Raw genomic sequence first — 23,447 nt, forward strand, 5'->3', positions numbered from 1 at the left:
AAATGAATAAGGCTCACAATCAATAATTACCACACTTGAAAACAAGCTATCATAAGTAAAGGTCAGCAAAAATAACAAAATTCCAGGGTCTTCAGACATTGGAAACCCAAGATACAAAATAATTATGTATGAAATGCCTACAAACAGAAGATTTCAAAAATCAGTGAAAAACCAAAATGGCCAGGCAATATTTTCAAATGAGTTAAATAGATTTTGGAAATGAAAAGCAAAATGGTTGAAATTATAATACCAATGGTTGAATTAAATTGAAAATGAGACGCAATTGAAGAGTGTACTAGTAAATTAGTGATATATTTGAAGAACTTATCCAAAATGCAGGAAAGAGAAATGTTAAAAGAGAAGCAAAGACAAATGGAGGATAGAGTGATTCTAATATAAAATGAATCACACTATCAGAATGAAAGGCAAATGGAGAGAGACAATATTCAGAGATAATGACTGAGAACATTTCAGATGATGAAAGACATGAATCGAAAGCTTCAATGGAAATCAAGCAAGATAAGTAAAAAGAAATTCTCACCTAGGTAATTCATAGGGAAACTCTAAAAGAGCAAACATAGAAAGTATCTTAAAAACACTAATAGCAGACCTCTCGACAGCAACAGAGAAGGCTAGAACACAGCAGAATTAAAACTCCATAATGTTAAAGGAAAATAACTGTAACCTAGAATTAAGTACCCAGCAAAACTATCTTTCTAGAACAAAAGCAAAATAAAGAAATTTCAAATAAACGACAAAAGGAAATGGTTTACCACCAAAGACTCTCACTACAACTATATCTTTCAAGTATTCCCGACTGTAAAACAAAGTATATGTACACCTATAATTGAAAAAAAATTTAACAAAATATAGCTTAAGCTTACTAGGGAACTATGATGTGTTCCGATGTGTTATATTCTATTGTATTTCAATTAAAAAAAAAGATTCCTGAAACAAAAATCCTCCAAAAAGCAAGAAAATAGAATAAAAGAATAAAAAGAGAAGCAAATAGAAAGCACAAAGTAAGATGGTAGAAATATAATTTTCCGAAAGTGACTCAGAGGAAATAAGAACACTGAGTTGACAATTAAAGAAGCTGAATCAGTAGTTTAGAAAAGTCCCATAAGATAAAACAAAACAAAAACACAAACTCCACCGGACTAGGAAATTTGATAGATGATATCTAACAATTTTTCAAGGAATATATCATTGCAAACTTATTCAAGCTTTTTGGAGAATAAGAAAGGGGTAAACAGCTACCTCTCACAACTCTATGATGATAGTGCATATTTTTAAGGAAACAAGATAAGGACAGAATGACAAAGGGAATCTGTAGATAATCAATACTGAAAATTCATACTAGTACATCATGTCAAGTAAAAGAAGTAAAAGATAAGAATTGTTAAGCTTAAAGCAAAACTGTCCTTATTTGATCATGATATCACTTTCTATATGGAATAAACAATATATCTACAGCTTAATCATTGAATTAATAAAATAATTTAATAAAATGGCTGAATATAAGAACAATCTGTAAAAATCCATTGTATTTCTACCTGGAGGTAACAGTATATCTAAAATCTCACACCTAAGAATTAATCCAACAAAAAACCCTGCAAGAATGAAATTAAACTTTATTGAAATACATAAAAAGGAAACTTAAAATTATATAGGTCCATGGACAGGAAGATTCAATATCATAAAGATATCAATTTTTCCTAAATTGATCAAGATTCAATGCAATTTTAAACAAAATTCATACATGTTTTTTAAAAGAACTTGACAAGCTGTTTCTAACATTTATATGAAAAAAGCAAAGAACAGAAAATACTCAAAGCACTACTAAAGTACAAAAAAAATAAAAGGAAGGCATTTTGCACTAGATACCAAGATATACTATAAAATAATAGTAATGAAGACTGAGTGATATCGGTGCAGAGATTGGCAAATTAATCAATAAAACCTAATAGCTCAAAACTGATAAATGTCCATATGGAAACATGCCATATGGGCCAAATGACATTGCAGTTCACTGGAGATGAAATTATAAGTAAAAGGGTAACTTAATAAATGATAGTGAGATAGTGATTTACACATATACAAAATATGAAAAATATTTCTTACCTCTAATTAATTGTTACAATAAATTCATTATAGATTAAAAACTAAGAAAGGCAAAACTTTAAACCTTTCAGAAGAAATTGTAAGTAAACATTGCTATGATTTGGAATTAGGAAGATTTCTTCAGCATGACACAAAAAGCACTAATGATAAAAGAAACATTAAATATTCCATAAAGAAAGTAAAAAAGTAAGCTACACTCTTGGAAAACATATTTGCAACTCATAGAGTAAGAAAGGTTTTATTTTGTTTTATCTAGAATATATAAAGCACTCCAAAACAATGGAAGAAAAAGATGAATAGCTATGGTTTGAAATAACTAAAAGTTATGAATAGACATAATAGGAGAAAGGCCAGTAAACAACTTGGATCGGTAGATAGGGCAATGTAAAACTAGTGTGCAGTAATTTTACGTCAGATTGGTGAAAGTTATTAAAATCATAGCAAAGTTATTAAAATCATAGCAAACCCACAGTACTGCTAAGCATCCTGATATGTTCTAAGTCGTATACATATAGTTACACATTTAATTCTTATTAAACGAGGATTTAGAAGCAAGCTCATTATTACCTCCCATTCTTCAGAGAAAGAAGTGGAGGTCAAAAGAAGTTAAACACCTTGCCTAAGGCCAAACAACTAGTGACAGAGCAGAGTTTTGAACCTGGATATCAGCTCTAGGGTCCACTCACCTGATCACCCTGCTGTGTTTCTTTCACAGCGCAAAGTGTCATCAAGTGTAAGGAGCAGAGGGAATTATTATATCCTGCTGGTAGGAATTAAATCGGTGCCACCGCTTTGGACAGCAATTTCTATTATGTTATAAAGTTGAACATCTGCATACCCTCCGACTCAGCAATTCTACTCCTAGGTCTATATCAATCAATCCATCAATAATCAATCAATCTATCTATCAATAAAGTGCCCATATGCTCCGGGAAACATATAAAAGTTGTTCAGAGAAGCCTGGTTTGTTATAAAGATAAAAAAAAAAAATCTGGAAACGAAAAAATGGCCTATCAGTAGAAACTGGCTAAAAACCAAAAATAAATAAATAAAAAGGAAAATGGCTAGTCTCTCTGCTACTCCAAGTTTGACGAACAGCCTCATCTTTTCATGCAGTGCCAGCCGCATCTCTGAGGCATAAGGATGAAGGTCAAAATAAACGGATTTGACCTTATTGGGTGCCTGGTCACCAGGGCTGTTATAAACTCTGGCAAAGTGCAGGTTGTTGCCATCAATGACCTCTTCAGTGACCTCAGCGTGGTCTACATGTTCCGGTATGATTCCACCCATGGCAAGTTCAAAGCACCATCAAGGTTGAGAATGAAAAGCTTGTTATCAATGGAAATCCCACTACTATCTTCCAGGAACAAGATCCCTCCAACGTCAGATGGGTTGATGTTGGCGCTGCATATGTTGTGGAGACCGCTGGTGTCCTCACAATCACGGAGAAGCCTGGGGCTCACTGGAAGGGTGGTGCCAAAAGGGCCATCATTTCTACCCCTTCAGCTGATGCCCCCATGTTGGGGATGGGTGTGAACCATGGGAAGTATGACAACTCCCTCAAGATCGTCAGCAATGCTTCCTGCACCACCAACTGCCTGGTTCCCCTGGCCGAGGTCATCCATGACAATTTTGGCCTTGTGGAGGGACTCATGCCCCCCGTACATGCCATCACTGCCCCCCAGAAGACTGTGAACGGCACCTCTTGGAAAATATGATGTGACAGCTGTGGGGCTGCCCAGAATATCATCCCTGCACCTACTGGCACTGCCAATGCAGTGGGCAAGGTCATACCGGAGCTGAATGGAAGCTCACTGACATGGCTTTCCACGTCCCTATCGCTAATGTATCCATCGTGGATCTGACTTGCCAACTGGAAAAAGCAGCTAAGTATGATAACATCAAGAAAGTGGTGAAGGAGGCATCAGAAGGCCCCCTAAAGGGCATTCTGGGCTATACTGAGGACCAGGTTGTCTCCTGTGACTTCAACAGTGACACTCTTCCACTTTTGATGCTGGGGCTGGCATTGCCCTCAATGAACACTTCGTTAAGCTCATTTCCTGGTATGACAATGAATATGGCTACAACAGCAGGGTAGTAGACCTTACGGTCTACATGGCATCCAAGGAGTAAGAGCCCCTGGACCACCAGCCCCAGTGACAGCATGAGAGGAAGAGAGACTTTCAGCTGCTGGGGAGTCCTGGCCCCAAGTTGATACACCAGTACTTAGAATTGCCCATCCTCCACTGCTTCCATCCCAGACCCCCGAAGAAGGGGAGTGGCTGAGAGCTCTACCTTGTCATGTACATCAATAAAGTACACCCAGCCAAAAAAAGAAAAAAAAAAGGAAGATGGCTAAATATATTGTAGTATAGTCACACTTTGGAATACTATACAGTACTGAAAACAAGTAAATTACATCTACATGCAAAAGCAGTTGTAAATCTTAGACAAATGAAGTCGGATATAAACAAATTCCTGTAGAAATTTAAATTTAGTACAATTTTTTATTAGACTCAAAACAAGCAAAACTATTATTTAGGTTAAATATACATGTGATTTAAAAATTTTTTAAAAACCAAAGAAACTAAACAAAAGTTAAGGGTCATGATTACTTTTGGACAAGGAAGAGAAACAGGGAAAGGCATGCAGGTAAAAACTTGTATTTGTAATATTCTATTCTCAACATGAATGGTTAAAGAATATGTGTTTTTTTTTCTTGTGCTTTATACTTACATTTAGATTGCTATGCATGCAAATAATACAAAATCAACATTTAAAAATATATAATAAAAAATAAATAAGTTTATTGGATATTGTTAACTAGTAACCCAATAACTAAAAAAGAAAAGATGACTGCCAGAAGTTTCATAGTTAATTCACAGTCTATTAATTCAAGGAATCTGCAAAGTCATATACTTAGGAGTATAGAATTTAAAATATGGGATTTTCAAGATGTTTGTCACCTGTTTAGGTGCATAAAACCCTTCCTGGACATTTACAACAAACATCATTGGGAAACATTCTTGCTATAGAGGCTATTCATTCATCTGCAGTAGGTTGTTATACATCATTCAGTTGTTTTCAAACTAAGCCCAATCACTTTACCATTTTCAAATATATCCTGTGTTCTTTGAAATGTACCCTATGTTTGTGTTTACAAATTATCTAACATCCATTTTCCTCTGAGGTGGAAGTTTTGGCTATTCCTTCAAATTTGCACCATCAATCAAGGCTACCTGGTTAGTAGCAGGTAGGCTTCTGAGCAGAATGGAGAATTCCAGAAGATACAGAAATCATGATTTGGCTGAGGAACCACTGGCTCAAGAAAATTGAACTATGTGAGAACAAAGATACCTCATTCCTAATACAGATCTCGTAAAGCTGCCCCCAGATGGCAGGCTTAGTCAAATTGTACCTACAAAAAGTATACTTAGGGTGGGCTACCGTGGCTCAGTAGGCAGAGTTCTTGCCTGACAGCTGAAGACCTGGGTTCGATTCCCAGTGCCTGCCCATGCAAAAAATAAAAAAATAAAAATAATAATTTAAAAAAAAGGGATACTTAGTTTTAAGAAAAAAATAAGATCATTTTAATTAAGACCTGGAGCTTCTTGGAACAGAGGTATTCTGCAATTTTGAATCAATTAGTGCAATGCCCACAGATGACCAACTCCTCACCTTCCATCAGACAAAGATGGAAAATCCATACTGGAAAGTCAAATCATACTGGCCAATAGACTGAAATTTCAGTTTTTAATCTTCTCATGTCCTTTTTCATTTTTATAATTTGAACACACTCTTCCTTTTGTCAGGGACACTCCCCATTATCCTTCCCTCACTATTCAAGTTGGAAATCCTGGCTCAAGGTTTAGATTTAAGCTTACACAACTTCTCCAGGGAGTTGTCACTGAACATGCCTGTAGGAGCCTCTCTGTGCACCATCTAAATCGCCCCTGCAGGACTGAAGAGCTTACTCTCCCTGTTATCCACCCTCTCTTGAGGAATACTCCTCAGCCCAAGGTCACACGCCATTTCTGGGGGCAGTCTACACCCAATGACTGGAGATGCGGTAATTTAAAGGCCCAGTTGCCTCACCCTAATCCAGGAGAACCTGTTAGAGTCATCCCAGCTTCAGCGCTTCCTGCAGGTTTAGCTGAGGCCCTTGTTATTAAAACATTGCTGCCCAACTTCTCCTGCTGCTCTCTCCTGCTTCCTTCCCTTCCCTAAGGTGGTACCTGGAGAGCACTGCCTGATAAACTCCCACACCCTAATCTCCACCTGAGAGTCTGCTTCTAAGGAAAACTGACCACCTTTCCCAAGTCTGGGATAAGCACTCTCCTGCATATGCTGTTAGTACCTTATGTTTACCACCAAGGTGCCACTATTTTAATTGCCAATTGACTTTTCTATCTTCCTATCAAACCATAGACTTCTTAAGGGTAGGAACCATTATCTCGTTCACACCTTGATATCTTCCATACCGAGCACACCTTAGAGGCTCAATAAATACTTGTTGTTAGAATGAATCAGTTAATGAGAGGGTGCAGAGAGGAGTAAGATTTATGTTTGGGGAAGACTATTAGTTAAGATGACATCAGATGCTACAACAAATGAACCCCCAAATTATAACTGTTTAACACACTAAGCTTGGGATTGGCAAATTCTTCATAAAGGTCCAAATAGTAAATATTTTAGGCTGCGAGGATCATACAGTCTCTGCTATAACCACTAACTTCTACTGTTATCCTGTAAATTCAGCAATAGACAACAAGTAAACAAACGGACAGAGCTGAATCCCAATAAACTGATTTACTAAAACAGGTGGTGGGCTAGATTTGGTCCCACCCCTCCCCCCGCAAGAGAGGATCACTTCCTGCCCATGTAACAATGTGGATGCTACTGCTCAGTGGGCATCTACCCCGTAGGTGGTAATGCGGAGGTTTACGTTGCTCCCATTGGGCCTCCCCCAGGTCTCAGAGTCCTTGTCTTCCAGCTGTTGGAAGGGGAAAAGCCATGGCTGCTTCTGAAATTAAACACATAACTTCCATTCACCTTCCATTTGCAAGAGCTGATCAGATAGACCACACCTGAATGGAAAGGTCCTAGCAGGACAAGGGCCTCTCAGCAAAAACTTCATGTTGTAAAAGGGGAAACATGAATTTGCCTTTGCCACCTAAAGAGAATCTTCTCCAAATTTAATAGAACAGTACTAAGTAGATACCTCTATTATATTTCTCCTGTCCTTGTCCTAAGAATAGGTAGAGCTATCATGCTCTATTACTTATTCAGTTATTTATTTTTTTGTTCTTTCATGCAGATTCAGTGATGAGCCAGACACATGAACTCTACTCTCAGGGAATAATGCCTGTCTAAACAAGCCCAGTAATCACAAAATGTTAAATTACTACTTTGATAAGAGCTGTGGGTACCAAATTTGGTTTGGGGAATCCAGAAAGGCTCAGCAAATTCAATAATATTTGAAGTGATATCTAAAGAGAATCAATTGAAGGAACCATAATGGGGAAAGGGGCATCTCAGATGAAGGAAACAGCACACACCAATAGAAGGGGGGGTTATTTCAGATTCAACAAAGACAAACAGGAGGACGGGCCACAGTGGTTCAGCAAGCAGAGTTCTTGCCTACTATGACAGAGACCCAAGTTCGAATCTCGGTGCCGGCCCATGCAATAAAAAAATACAGGAGACTTAAGAACCAGGATGGGGCTAGAGAAACAGTTTGAATGGCATAGCAGGCCAGGGTAAGGACTGTTTTTTTTTAATCTCAAAAGCAACGAACAACTGTTGTGTTTTAATCAAAGGAGTATTATGATAAGATTTGTATTTTCAAAAAGAAAATACCAGTTGCACCATTGAGAAAACTTGGAAAGTACTTAGAAACCAGTTGGGAGGAAATTGCAATGGACTATGATGGAGACAGTGGAATAACAGGAGGCTGTAGAAGTGGAAAGAGTGAATGGATTCAAGAGATGTATGGAATATAAAATCAAAAGACTTGGTTATGTACTACATACGAAATGATTAGAAAAAGAGAATTAAGGGCAACAGTTACCATCCACTAAGAGCTAGTAAATTGGGCAGAGATTTGAGAAAAACATAATTTGGTTTGGAGGAAAATATCCTGGGTTCAGTATGGGACATGCTGAGTTAGAAATGCCTTTAATGTATTCAGTTGGAGATGATGGAAGAATGGTCCTTGGCTTTAGCAACATGGAGATGAGTGTTGACTTTAAGGTAAGTGAGTAGGAAGTAAGGAAAGGAGTTGGAAGGGAAAAGACAAATGAGGGAGGGAGGTTCAAGAGAAAGATTTTGAAACCTTGGTAGAGGTGAGTAATTAAATTAAACGCCAGTATAAATTAAACACACTTAGAGAAGGAGATGTTGAAATACAAGAGAAAGAAGGGACTAAAAATAAAGTAAGTTTTGCAGGAAGGTAGAGGGGCTAGATGCAAAGCAAAGATGGAGAGATCAATTTTATTTGGGTGAAGAGGTACCTTCTTTAGTGTATCAAAGGGAAGGAAGAAATAATAGGTGCAAATAAAAGAACATTTCATCTGATGGCCTTTGTTTTATCTATGATATGGAAGTCAATGTCATCTGCTGAAACAGAATGAACAAGATGGCACGAGAGAGGTAAAGAAGGAGGATCAGAGGTTTTGAGAGTGGACAACATTTGAAACACTCATGAATGATAGGAGACCCCACTGACTGGGGAAACATATAAGTGGCAGAGCTAGGGCAGCCTCAATTTGAGGTCAGTGTCATTAATTTATAGTGGCACCAATCTGATCTGTTTTATTTGACTTTCTCCTGCAACACTGGATAACAAGTTCTCAAATAAATGGATTGACCAGCAAAGACAAAATTAGGATATCCACTTACTAAATTTCTTGTCCATAGATTTTTATCCAAGCCACCTTCCCTATTAAAGAAGGGCAAGGAGGATTAACATATTTCAAGGAGTCACTATGTGCCAGATTCTATACATAAACTACTAATTTAATTCTTACAACTCCCTCGTGCCATACATATTATATGCATTTTACAAAGATGAGACAGAAGATGAGGGTGAGTGGTTATTGTCTAAAGTTAAAACTAGAGTCGCCCCTATTTCCAGAATCCGATGTTGCTTCTCCTTTCAAACCACAGTTAAACTATATGTGAAACTAATCACATCTGCAGAACCCAAAGATATGTCAAACCAGCCATATCTAGAAGCCGTCTGAGCTTTCACTTTAACTTATAACATGTTAACAGATACACTTTACTTAAGACTAAGGAAGACATCAAGTTTCATCATCTACCCTGACATTCCCTACTTTAAAACAGAGAATGCTATGAATTGAATTTTGTCCAGCCATTTCCCAACCACTAACTTGACTCTCCAATGTGCAGAATTTTCCGTTCAGATTCACAGAAGAATAAAGAATTAATTAACGTGATATTTAGATAAACTAAGACTTAATAAGGACAATATATTGTTGTCCTCCTTCCACCATCATCTCTATCCTTTCTCCCTGCCCTTCATATAAAGGTGAACTACATGCCTTCTATGAGTTTTTTTTAAGGAAAACAGCTGATACTATATTGAAATGCGGCATAGATCACTAATGATCATTTGAATACTCCATTCTTCCTATCCAAACACAGCAATGGTCTCTGTGGACCTCAGTATATATGAAAGAGAGTCTCCAGATTGGTATTTATGACATGCCACATTTGTGGTCACCTTCTTAATTAAAATGAGATATTTCAAATGCTTTCTAACATGGCGCAAGGCATTCCTCTTCAATATATTTTAATACAGGCACATCTAGAATTGAGCATGATTGCAACTTTTATAAAACTATAGAAAACCTAAAATGGAGAATACTTGCTTTAAAAGCTGATGGTCTAAAACATTAAGATTTAAGATTGAGTTCTTCTCTCAAGAAATCCATCAGTCTCACCCTCTCTCAAGCTTTTTCTCTGACAAACTTACCCGTGAGCTCCAATTGTTGAAATAAAGATCTCATGATGTTGAAGTCCTTGTTCCTAGTTGCAAATCACCACCCAGCTTTACTTGGCCCCACAAATCATCACAATTTTTAGAATTAAGAGGAACTTAGACATTGTCTTTCTAGCATTACACCCAGAGTTCAGAGATGAGAAAACAGAGACCCAGAAAGGTCACATCATTTGTCCGAAACCACACATCCACTTATCAACAGAGGACTAGAACCCAGGCCAGAAACTGTTAGGTGCTAGCGAGAAGCCCTATGTTCTAAACAGAGGGTGGCAGATGAACATGAAAGGGTTGCATAGTAATTTATGACTCTGAAAATGACTCTAAGGAAATTAAAGTGAAAACTTACCAATGGAAAGCACCAGTAAGAGTCAGGTCTCTCTCCCCAACACAACACATATGAGAAGCAAAGATGTAAGGCGATGGATGTTAATGTCTTAGGGCTAAGGTACATATTCCATTTTTATCTGTGGGAAATAGTCTGAGAGGGGAAAACAAAATGCCTTTCTCTTCTACGTTCACAAATGGAACTCGTACATTTTCTTTCTCTTCAAAGGAAGAGAAGGAAAGAGTGCTCTTCTTTGTAAAGAAATGTTCTAAGTGGGTAAAGGAATACACCACTCATCCCTTGGCATGATCAAGCTGAAGACTATTAGCTCTTAAAAACAGACCTGTTGTGCGTGATTTTTCACATATACTGTCAGCTGTATCTCTCATAAACCTAGAGGTGGCCTCTTGAAATTACGTGGAGTCTACTGAAAATGTTATGGGTTTATGAAATTTGATTTCTCGTTTATTTCTCCTTAAAACCCATTCCACATCATTGTTTCATCATTTCCCACTCTTTATCTTTCCTTTCTATAAAGAGGAAACCCTCATAAAACGATTTACGGGGGGGTTACTTCTTAGAGTCCCAGCTGTGAAATTGTTTACCTGCCTACAAACGGACCCATCAGCCTTTCCCGAGTCATTCCAAATCCACAGAAAGTGAACATGCTTCTTCAGAAAGCTGTTAACAACACAGATGTTTAATCCTCCTACTAGTGCTGAGTGCAACAAACAAAGCACCCCAACCTATTTGAAGATACGTGTGAGGCATTTACACTTTGAGAATTTGGCTCAGATTAGCTTGAAGGGTCCAGAAAGAAACCAGAAGTCATTCCTACTCAAGGAGAGGTTTGTTTAGTGCCAAAGGCCATAGCTCTTACGGCCATAGTGCTTATGGTTCTGAAGTGTTCTAGAAGGTTCTCATACAGGTATGCTTTTCTGCAGTGAGTTCAGAGGTGGAACTATTTCTACACATGAGCTAGAACTAAAAGTCAACACTGGGAAACACCCTGCGGACACGAGAGAATGCAGACCTAGTCAGAGTCGACCCCATGGACAGACACTCCCCTGCACCTCTGCTCCCCATCACTAGAATGAAGCCAAACACAAGTGCAGCATGTAGGCTACACATCAAGTTCCAGAGTATTTAAACCTGGGATGAGCAAGCCGCATCCTCCAGGCTCACCCAAAACATCCTGCGATCTAATTTTTGGGTGAAAGATGATTGACTCCGTGGTGCCAGTTCTCATACATGCCTACATAGTAACAATAAGGTGAGCAAAAAGCCATACAAATTTCTCACTGATGTTTTCCTATTCAATAAAATAGTTGCAAAAATATACTTTTTCCCATGAGACTTTATAAAGCTATTTTCATTTTGAATGGGGAGGGAGGATAGGGAAGCAAGCCTGGCCTATAGACATTTATAATTTTTCTGATATGGCGCTTAGAGAAAAAAATAGTTGAAAGAAGGGAAGGAAGATGAGGAGGAAAGAAAAAGGGAGGGAGGGAGAAAAAAAGGTTGTTCACAAGTGGTCTGTACCAAAGCTAGGCAGATGGCTAGCTATACCTTGGCATAGTTTAAACACAGGAATCAATTCCATCATTTCCCTACATTTTCCCCTACACTTTCCTGAGTTTTCTTAATGCAGGAAATCAGAATCAGATTCACATTCACTCTCGAAGAGAAAGAAGAAAAAATTTAGTAGAATCAGACATTATCTGAGAAGAATGTTTTAGTTTGCTGTTTCACAGTCCACGTTGTAATTACAAGTCGGGGAATTTTCCAGTACCTTCAAATGGGTAGGTTAAAAAATGGGCCGTGTAAAAAGTTTTTTCTTTAAATGTATATGCGAAAAAGTACTGGGAATTATGCCATTAAGAGGCCAAAGGGATGGCCATCATTTTCCTTACCCAGATGAATATCTGTGAGCCCTTCTTGGTCGGTGACTCTGCCCTCACGCACAAAGAGCCAATTTATTTCTCTTTGAATAAATGACCCTCTGTTAGTGTCAGGAGACAAGCCTCTAGCCTTGCAGGCGGAGGACCTAGGAGTAAGTCTGGCTTTGCTGGGTGACACTGGGGAAGTCACTTAACCTTTCTGTGCCTCTGCATCCTCACTTGTGAAGCATAGTTAATGATCCCTACTCCAAAGGATTGTGCTGAGGCTCAAGGGAAGTATGTGCCATTGCTTTGTAAAACTCTAATGATACAAATGAGAGCAAGAATACGAATGATCATATGGTAAGAATGTTTGTGTTTGTGTGTGGTTATGTATCGTAAATTTAAAAAGTTAATAAAAAATCAAAAGAGATAAAGATAAAAAATAATACATCTAAGTGAAAGATGTGGACTGCAGGGAGTTGATCTCTAATCTAAAGCAGCTATCAGAAGATGCCTACCCTTATTTGATTTTCTTTTCCTAAGCAAATGAGATGGTGTGATGTAATATAAGGAGTTTTGGACTCACTTTCAAGAGAGCAGCATTGGAATAGACCTTTGGGTATAAGAAATCCCTCAGTAGGCAATGTTGAATCATCATTAAAGAGCATGGAGCTGCTAGGTTAGGCTGCAAAACTTTGAAGTCAGGGCTTGCCATTTCCTTCCTGTGCCTCAAATTCCTCATTTATAAAACGTGGATAATAATAGCACATGCCTTACTGAGTGGTAGATAGGTTAAATGTGTGAACACGCGGAAGGAATTTAGAACAGTGTCTGGCACATGATAAACTAAACGAAGGCAGGGATTTTGTCTGTTTCTCCATTGCTGGGTAAGCACAGCATAGAATAGTCGCTGATGCGCAGTAAGTGCTTAGCGAACGTTTACCAAACAAAGGCATGGAGATTACCTCAGAGCCATGGTGAACTCCGCGCTGTCCTTCTCTTTTTTGTGTGACCTCCCTGAACCTCAGCCACCAGCTTTATAAATTGAAGATGTTTGGACTAGATGGCTTCTAAGGTCCTGTCGGATTCTGATGATCCAAGTGACTTAGCTATATTTAGAAATCTCTATGCAAAAATTTAAATTAAGTCACCTTCGAACCTGGCTGTCTTCCACCCCCTTTACAAGAGAGGTAAAATCTCTCCATCTCAATCTTTTTTTGTTTTCATGCTTCCATCCAGTTTCAATTCCCCAGAGATAATGAGGGTGGAAGCAGATATTTCCTTGTGGGTCCTGTGTAGCACACAGTTACCAGGAATCTTCTGGACCAGGTTTGAGGGCTGGAGGGAACTGTGCTGCTGCTTTTCAAGCTCAAATTCTCTTGACACAGAAAATCTGCCTTCCCATGTTAGACAAGATCAAGAGACATTTGGGCTGTTGAGTCAACAAATTACCTGATTCGTCTGAAAGGAGACAAGATGTTGGCAGGAAGAAGTACTTCCAGGCCATTCTGTTTATAAGGCAAAGTGGCTTAAGACCCTCTTTGTGGAAAATGTTCAAAACGGGAGAACAGGTCACAAAAGGAAATGACCTCAATTTGTGGTGGTGGGACCAGTGTTGGGGGGGGGGAGTACAGATAGAATAAAGGCTGGAAGAAAGAGCACTAAAATAGTGTCTATTCTATACAGTGTTTTCCCCCCTAGTGGGATTATGGGCTTATTTTATCTGAAAATAATTTTTTTTAATTACATAAAATAAAGTGGTATTGAGAGACCCCTTACGGTTTTACGAAGGGTTTAATCAACCCCCTAAGGAAAATGACCTCACACCTGACCAGGTAAGGGGGGGCCGGGCCTTCCTAGCTCTGCACGCGGTTCTTACACATTCTGCCTTTGGCTTTCGCAAAGTGAGGGAGCCTCCCAGCTACCAGTAAAGGGGAAGGAGCCCTGGCAGCTGGAGTCAAGAAAACCTCTCCTTGTCTTGGGGTTCAGAGCTTGATGGTCACCTTTGTCCACACAGTTCAGCCTCACAGCTGCAAACAACTTCTCAGTTACTTGGCCAGGTTCTTTCTCGGCACACTGATGTCTGAGGAGTAATTCCAACATTCACCTACTAAAGAACCGATGGAAAAAAATCAGAAACGCTGTCTCAGAACACAAACGTCGTCCCTTCAGCATCGGTCCATGTCCTTTCAGGAACGGTCCATCAGACTTTCTTACCTGGAAGGGGCCGTGCACACACGGATCTTAAACTTCCAAGCCTTCCAGAGAGTAAGGTTACAAACCAACCCCTTCACAGCACGTACAAGCAGTCTGTCTAAAGACTGGGTTGGGGGGACGAGGAGGGGGATCAGGCGGAGATGTAAAGACTCCTCAACCCGCAGAGGCACGACGGACTTTAGAAAACCTTGGCACTTCTGCGCACCGCCTGGCCCACGCAGCCTCCTGCCCCCCCAGCTTCCTCCCCGGCGCTGGGCGCACCCGCGGGGACGGAGCCGGACAAGCCGCCAGGCTGCAGCGGGCGCCGGGGCTGCGGTTCCAGCAAACTCCAGGTGAGCTGCCGCGGGCACCGGCCCGGAGTGCACAGCTCAGCAGGTTTCTGAAAATGTTTTGCCGATGCTTTTGAGTGTTCCCATCACTACTGAGATGCAGCCGCTATCCTCATGACCACAATCTATTAGCTCCAGTAGCTTTTTAGCGACTCAGCTCGGCCGCAGCTTCCTGCTTACCTTGTGCGCTGCCTGGAGCGCTGCCAGCCCTGGGGCGGGCTGGGACCCGCGGGGCCGGGCTGGGGCCATGCCACCCCCTGCCGCCCCTACCACCAAGTGTCCTTACTCCGAAGAGATCTTCTTCCTAAAAGAGCAATAATACGCTGTTGGTCACAGTCTCTAACATTCCACGATGAGCTCACTGCTTACATCCAAGCACAGCTTTAAACCTATGATTCTAATAAGGGCGTTAGACCCAGGCTGGTTACCAGGGCCCGGGAAGGGTGGAAAGAATGTGAGTTTAAGAAGGAGACTGGGTTCACCTGCTGCTAACTACTGGGTCTTGTTTATAAGGCACGATTCTGCCTTGGTTACAAGTTTGGTTTTGTTTGTGGTTCTTTTGTGGAGAATTTGCTACTCCGTGTGTCTGTGTGTGTGTGTGTGTGTGTGTGTGTGCCTTGAACACAAGCTGGAGAGAAAAAAAGATCTGAAAGATAAATGCTTTGCACAGTACTTTGGTATTAATTAACCAGAATAAATTTGTAAGAGAAAGCTCTAATTTAAATATAAACCCTCCTAAAGAAGGGATTGCAATAAATTTCCTTAAAAAAAAATCCAATGACTTTCATGTAGCTTGGGATTGAATAAATGCATTTATGGACCAGAAAGAAGATGGAACATTTGACTTCCTTAGCTTTTGAGGGGTCGGAAGGGGGAAGCAGCTAAGTCATCACTTTTGTGGGTGTCAGTTAAAACTACAAAGACAACCAAAAGGAGGTCTTATCCGTTTTTTGTTAACTTCAGTTGGGATCAGCAGGTAGAAGCTGCACTTTGGTTTTACTTTTTCACCAAGGGGAGTTATAAATAGCTAAGCATGTGTGGCTTTCTGGCAGAGTTACCTACACTTGCTTGGTACCTCACAATCCAGGCAGCTCTAACTCCCACATACATACATATCTGCAGGTCACCACCCCCACAGGCACAGTTTCCAAAACATGTGTGTGACAAGGAGAAAATGCTTCTCACACAGTGTGCGTGTGTGTGTTCTGTTGTTATTTTTGTTTGAGCTTTTGGCTGTAGATGTCTTCCACCCACACTGTTGATCTGGGAAGCAAGGCGTTCTAAATGCTTTGAAGAGACTTGCTATCTGTTGGGGGAAGGAAAGGATGAAGAAAACATGGCCCATTGGTATTTTTACTCCACTTGCATCCAAAAATACACCAACCTGTATTTTTTTAAAAACGTGGTCTTCAAAAGTCAGAGAACTTGATTTCCATTTCTAGCTAAGCCATTCATCCATTGTGTGGGCCTGCACAGGTTACCCACCAGCTCAGTCTCCCAGGCAATAAATAGAATACAATGACTCGCCCTGATCTAGCTCTCAGAGTAGGGGGCAGTTCAACTCCTGTGAGTTCCTTGGGTTTGGAGATTTTTTTTTTTTTTTTTTTTTTGATGCTTTAGAAAGAAGGCAGACTTCTGGTCCAGACTTTCCTCCAATTTGTCCAAGTATGTGAAAATGGGTAAATAATTAAGACATGCACACAACAACAGATACACATACAAATTATTTTTCCTTGTCTTTTCTGCGTAACTCCACTAAGCCAGTCTAAAGATGAAAAAGCAATTGCTATATATTCTACAATTCTCAACTCTCCCTCTGCCACCTCCAAATTGTGTCTCCAGTTCAACGTAAATTTACGTGCTCAGAACTAAAATGTGCAGGCCAATAAGTAGATTCTGGAGTCATTAGATGAGCTGACATTCTACCTACTATATAAGCTTGAGCATATGTTTCACATGCCCATTATCAGTGAGTGTAGTTGCTCAAAGCCTGGCACTAACATGGTCAGAATTGTTCACAGGTGCAAGGCCTCGGTTACTTGGGAGGTATGTAAGTTAGTGAAATGCACCAATGAAGAGTCAAGGACTGGAAACCCTCATTCACTCTCATTGGGTTGCTTTTTGGATAAATGAGGTAATGTAGGTAAAGCTCCTGGAGTACAGTAATACAGTATCAAGAAGTGGTAGCTTTCTTTGTTCAGTTTTGGCAATTCTGCCAATCTTCACTTATTCAGCTGGAGATTTTCAGAACTCCAAAGACAACAATTTCATCTTCTCTTTTGTCATGATGATTATTGATTGACTGTATCCTTAAAGATTTGGTAAAATGAAATTCATATTTACAGGCAAAGCTTGCTCTATACTAAATAGGTTGAAAGACAATGATTGAACTAACATAACCCTACAAAGAATCGTACAGAAAGAAATAAGCTAGAAATAACCATCCTGATGTCCAGTATTTTTTACAGTGATCAAATTTGGGAAATTTCCCTGACAGGAATTTGAAGATGTTGAAAAATTAGCAATTATTCCACAATCACATCTTTTCTTCCTTGCTTCGTTTGTTCCATTCTTTGACATCCCCCTAACATATCCCATATGCCGCTGTCTTGACAATTAATTAATTAACCTTCACAAAACTCCTCTGAGGTAGATGGATGAAAAGCACTGCAGCTTTATCTCTACTTTTCAGGAAACTAAAAACAGAAAGGTTATGACTTGCCCAAAAGTCACACAGCACCAGTGGAAAGACCAGGATCTGTACCAATTAATTCTGTCTCAAGCCATACCACTGTAATACGTCCTAAGAGAATATTCCTGACTCACCACAAGATTCAGTATAGTGGCCTAGACCAAGTTCAGTTCTCTGATACTTCCTAGAGGGATAGCTTTGACCTGGGTCAGCCAGAAAAAAAAAAAAAAAAAAAAAAGAATTGAATTAAACCTAATAGGCAGAGAAAAAGAATAAGGAAGATCGTCAATAAAGAATCTTTCATTCATGCAGCCAAGTTGTCAACCTGTCAGCTTAACCTGGCATCACAGGAACAATGAATACAGAAATATGCCTGAGTAGGAAAATGTTAGGTTCCTGGTACTGTCAGAGGGAAACAAAGACTTATATAAACAAAGGCCAAAGTATCTGGGGACCATTCAAGACTAGTTTACAGTTGGTTTCTAAGTTCAAGCCCCTGTAGTATTTTTGGATACAGCATTCGTAGAAGGCCCTGCTAAGGCCACCCCGAGTCATTATGTTACTTTGTGTGGTGAAGTATGGCTTCCTGTCCTTTTATATTTTGAATTCCATTCTCCATCTTTTTCCATGTGATTCCCCAAATTATGCTAACGCTTGCACTCTTTACATGAAGCTAAAGCACAAAACTATTCAGAGTGTCTTTCAGGGCAATATAGTTGCTGTAGGAAGTAATTGCTCCAAGGAAACCATCACAGAACAAATTATTGCTTAATACAGTCTAGAAAGATATCTGTTAGTAAAAAAATTATATTGGACAATCATGGGTGGTTTGTGACTAGGCCTATACAGGAAGGCAATGTCTCCTGTAGTCATTATACTAATTCTTCCAGCATAAAAATGCCTCCTCAAATAGGGGGCCAAATATAAGAATACGATCTGCCATCTGGAAATACTGCAATGCAAATTTGCACCATGATGATAGCACATAATGAGCCTGTCTTTTATTTGGAATGGTGCTTCCATTTGGTAAGTGAGTTCCTTATTTTTCCTGAAGTCCTTGACTCTCCATGCCCATGAAGCCACATTGCAATATGCATCTCTTCAGTGCTGGAAAATAGGACTTTTTTTTAATTATTACTAATGTGAAGTCAGTTAGGATACAGCAGCCTTCAACAAATGGGAAGTCAGAGTCATTCCAGGCACCAGCTGGCAGCCACAAATCTAGCACAAAGGATAGCTCAGAAAAAAGGAGGAAAGCACCTTAAAAATTCAAACCCCAACAGCCATGAAATGGATTTATCATAAAAGGTCCAATCGATAACAAATCTTTAAACATATTTTGAACTCATGTTTTTGCTTTTTTCCCCTAAGTTATCATTGTTGATAAACTTTGGAGTTTTAGTTAGTGGATCAAAACAAGTGCGGTTTCTCAGAGCAGACACAGTAAACTTAGTATTTGGGGCTCCATTTTTCTCTCTTTAAAACCTTCCTAAAAAAAAAAAAAAAAAAAAAAAACCTTCCTAGAAAATGATGCAGATTCATGATGAGAAATTAGGTAATTATCCAACACCCTCTACAGCGGTACCTAGTTGGGTTTTAATGTGATTTTTTTTCTTTTTGGCATGAGCAGGCACCAGGAATTGAACCCCGGTCTCTAGCAGGGCAAGTGAGAACTCTGCATGCTGAGCCACCATGGCCCACCCCCTAATTGGGTTTAAAACTTTATTTTCTCTGTTTCACAGCCAACTACCTTCACTGCCTTCACTTCAGTTTGACTGGAACCAATTAGAACTGAAGAAACTGTCTTCAGAGAGCCTACATGTTCGTAGGGACAAAGTGGGGGAATCTTGGCTGGTAAACAAATGTGTTATGACTGGAAATGGGATGGTAAAGGGCAGAGCCATATTCTGCTTTATAGTAAAGCATTATAATTATGCAGTTTATAACTTTTATAGGATGACTGTGTTTTTTATGAGACCCAGCATCCGAAGGACCTCCTTTAGTGATATCACCATTAATCATATCCTGTTTAGTTTATTTATTATGTAATCTTTTGATGAAGTGAGCGATTACATTTCTATTATTTTTCCTGGCTTTCATTATATTTTTATTCAACATTCTAATTGTAGTGTGGTGCTGGGCACGCCAAGCTGTTGGTGAACTTACTTCCCTGGTCTCTATCCAAACAACTTTGAAGGTGGGAAAATTCTACTGTAAATTCATTTGTTTGATTGCTTTTAAAAAATTACACCTAAGAGCAAAGCTGCTTTCATAGAGGAGGGATTGTCTGCTGTGTTTTTCCTAATCACAATATCACCCCTTTCCAGGGCTGCACCCCAGGCTCCCTCCTGAATATGGAAAAATAGTAGATATCTGAGCAGGGTCTGTTTCATCTGGGCCTCTCTGCCCTCCTGCTCCCTCATCTCTCCTCACTGGAGCTTTGGGTTCTCATCTAGCAGTTTCTGATTCTCGTTTTTCAAGATTGGCACCAGTAGAAAAAGAGCGTATGAGCACTAGTCTAGATTCTTATCTACACGGGTTTCCTCTAAAAGGGAGGGGTGTTGGGGACGGTAAAATGAAACAGAAGAGGCAAGAGAATGCGGGAAGATGTTCGCAGATGAATCGCTGAGCCCTGTGCTACTGGCGGACATAGCAGAGATGGGACAGCAATAGCCATCCAATCAGACTCACAAGAAGGCTGGATGGGTGCTCTCCTTTGACCCAGGGAGGGAGAACAGCGCTGCTTGCCCCCGAAGTGGCTGGGTTCTCCCCGGTACGATGCATTTTGTAAGTGTCTCACCTGAGAATAATTCTAAGCACTTCTTGCAGCAACTCGTCACTTCTCAGCAGTTAGGACTATCCCAGCCGCACACAGCTCTGGGCATCTGAAACGGCTGCGGAAATCACCTTCTGGCACCTTCGTTTTCTGCACCTCACTCCTTCCCTCAGTGGCCTTAGAACCTATACTGCTTTCTCCATCCATACACCCCCAACCGCCCCACCGCACACATACAGACACCCCTGGGATTCTTCACCCACACAAGGCAGATTGCAGAGGGGTGAGCCAGCCTGCTTCTCCTAGTCGAGGAACTGTGATGAAGGTAAGGGCTCAAGAGGAAAACAAATGAAGATGAAGAAGTGGATCAGGGAGAGAGAATCTAGTTCACTTGTGAAACTGTAAAGACAGTAGGATATGTTTTCAAAGCATATGGAAATGATGCCTTAATAACCTGTGTCTCCATAGAGAGATAGACCGCTATTTTTCGTGTGAGGTTATAAGAAGGTCAGTGTGTTTTAACAGGCATGTCTATGCTTCCTTTCTTTACTGCATCAAAAAGGTGTTAAAACTTCGTGGAAGAGTTACACCTAGCAGTATTTCTATGGCCATGCATGCAAGACATTTATACTGTTAGAGATTTTCCAAGCTGTGCTTTAAAGTGTTTGAAATGTCATCAAGCACACTTCAGAAAGCATATAAATTCCTTTGACCCATTTTATTTATTTTAAGTCGATTTGATGTTACCTGCAAAAATCATAAAATGTGATCAAGATAGACGCATCCACCTCAACTCTGCAAAAGTTTTAGAACTGCTTCAGAGAGTGGAGCACCTAAGGTTTGCAAAGAGGGATTGCAGTCAACGCTTTCATGTTAGAAAAAAACTCCATCTTGTGGGACATGGGGAAGCAGTGATTTCTCCATCTGTCTCATTTTAGGCCGGTTCTTATACTTTTCCATAAAGGTTCAGGAAGAAATCAGGTGCATGCTGGAAATGTGTGTGGGGGGTGGGGTGGGGGGAGTTGTATGTGAAAGGTAACATATTTTTGAAGGCATCTATGACAGAGAGCTGATTTAAATGAAAGATTCAAGACTCTTACTCATTTTGAAAATAATACAGTGCCTTTCCTCAGAAGAGCTCAATTTGACTTTTGCCTGAAAGTGATCAGGGCACTGAGTCACTCATTTTTCCTATTCAAAGCATCAACCTCAAGGCAGTAGGAAGAAAAAACACAAGATTCTTTTAGGAGGATAGAAATAATAGAAGAAAGTGAGAAAATAAAATAAATTTGCTATTTGTTCATGTGTCAGCTTGGTTAACAAGTTGTTCAGTTGAATTGTAAGCTAATTCTGTCTTTATATCCATCTGAGCACAAAATTTGGGTCTAGTTGTTTAGTCAAGAAAGAGCTATCCTGATTGTTGCTGTGAAGGTATTTCATGTATTTAAATCATTAGTCTGTTGATTGCATCTATGGCTGATTGCATCTACAATCAACAAAGGAGAATGCCTTCAGCAACGGGAGATGTCTTATGCAATCAGTTGGAGGCCTTAAAGGAAGATCTAATGATTTCAACAGTCGGGAGAAAAAGAATTTCTATCTCTACTTCAGCCAGCCAGCTTTCCTGGGGAATTTATCGAAACCTGCATCAGATTTCCTAATTTGTGACCTGTCAATCCCCAGGTCCACATGAGCCAATTCCTATGATAAATTTCATAATATTTATGTATCCTGTCCATTTCCCTGGGAAACTTGACTAAACAGTAGGTGAGCCAATTTAGCCAAATGATTTTTCTGGGGTCTACTATCAATTAATGGTGTTTCTTTAAGCACCCATAAATTAAATTCCTATGTGCCATCTGTCAGCTGTAATCCTTCCTTCAGTACTTGACATACATGCATAGTTCAAAACATTGATAGAAATGGTTCCCATAGAGCCCTTGAACTTAAAAAAGAATTTAGTTACTTAAGGTTTAATTAGGTTAGAAAGTCTGCAAATTACACTAAGTATTTTAAAAGCAATCTATTATAAAATATTAAGCAATATATCGTTCTTATTTCTGATTTTGTGGTGAATGAAATATCAGACAACTTGCAAAATAAATAAGAGAATTCATAACTCATTACCAGAAAGAAATGCTGCATGGTAGACATCCAAAGACCGTTTCACCAACCTTTTCCTATCTCCTAAGAGGTTAACATACAAAAGCTAAACAAGGATTCAGGAAGGTTCTATGTATGTTTTAGGTATACAAATATTGCATGTCAATATGTTTATATTATCACCTAGCAAAGTATTCAACAGACATTCTTCCCTCAAAAATTATGTGCTTATATGAATATAAAGATAGTATTAGCATACATTTCATATTTTCAGGTGTTGATTAAATTATTGGGGAAAGTTCCATCAGTGCTCCTGTTTATACTCCACATTTTAGCTCAGATCTAAGACCTCCTGTCCCTTTCCCTAAAACAATAAAGCCTCTGTAGAGATAATGAAACCAATTTAGGCCCTCTGTCTATTAGACATAACCACTGGGAGAGTTAGGGGAAGGTGAGTAGATTAAAATTGAAAACAATAAAAATTAGGATTGGAAGTGTCCTTTGAACTCCTGTTAACTTTGCTACAGAGATATAAATGCAACTGGCTATAACATTAGGAAGTGACAAATTTGCAATAACTCTCCCCCCCACCCCCCCAAAAAACCTTCCTATACAGTTTTGTTTCGGTTTCTTTGTCAAGCCCAGGGAGTCAAAGCCTTCTGAGACAGCATTTTACTTTCATAGTATCAGTTAGCCTTTATCTGCATGCTTTTAGGTTACATGACTTCTCCTCTCCTTTATCTTAAGGCTCTGGTTTTATTGCACTTTTTGACCAAATGCCAAAATGTAAATTTATCCCTCCTCGAATTTGTGCCAAGAGCACAAACATAACTTTTACAAACTCAAAAGTATTTTTCTATTTAACTAATCAAGCAGAGAAACAATAGCATGCCATCATTCCCCCATCCTCGCCCCGGTTTCATAACACAGCTAATAGGAAAACTTTCTCATCTAGATGTCTCCTTGGCAGAG

At 39.6% G+C, this 23,447-nt stretch overlaps 1 protein-coding gene and 1 pseudogene across 4 annotated transcripts in view; one reads left to right on the top strand and one right to left on the bottom strand.

Moving 5' to 3' along the window:
• LOC143689673 (uncharacterized) overlaps window positions 1-23,447 on the bottom strand; it is a 208,152-nt gene that overhangs the window by 170,821 nt on the left and 13,884 nt on the right. For all 4 annotated transcript variants that reach the window (XR_013178880.1, XR_013178878.1, XR_013178879.1 and 1 more), the window contains exon 2: window positions 15,085-15,208. Coding sequence is in view for 1 of the 4 variants with exons in the window: in XM_077167877.1 (XP_077023992.1) it covers window positions 15,085-15,153 (69 nt within the window). In the remaining 3 variants the exon portion in view is untranslated. The remainder of the gene's footprint in view (window positions 1-15,084; window positions 15,209-23,447) is intronic.
• Window positions 3,268-4,257, top strand: LOC143689672 (glyceraldehyde-3-phosphate dehydrogenase pseudogene; annotated as a pseudogene).

This window comes from Tamandua tetradactyla, chromosome 7 (assembly GCF_023851605.1).
Source record: "Tamandua tetradactyla isolate mTamTet1 chromosome 7, mTamTet1.pri, whole genome shotgun sequence".
In the NCBI taxonomy this organism is placed as follows: domain Eukaryota; kingdom Metazoa; phylum Chordata; class Mammalia; order Pilosa; family Myrmecophagidae; genus Tamandua; species Tamandua tetradactyla.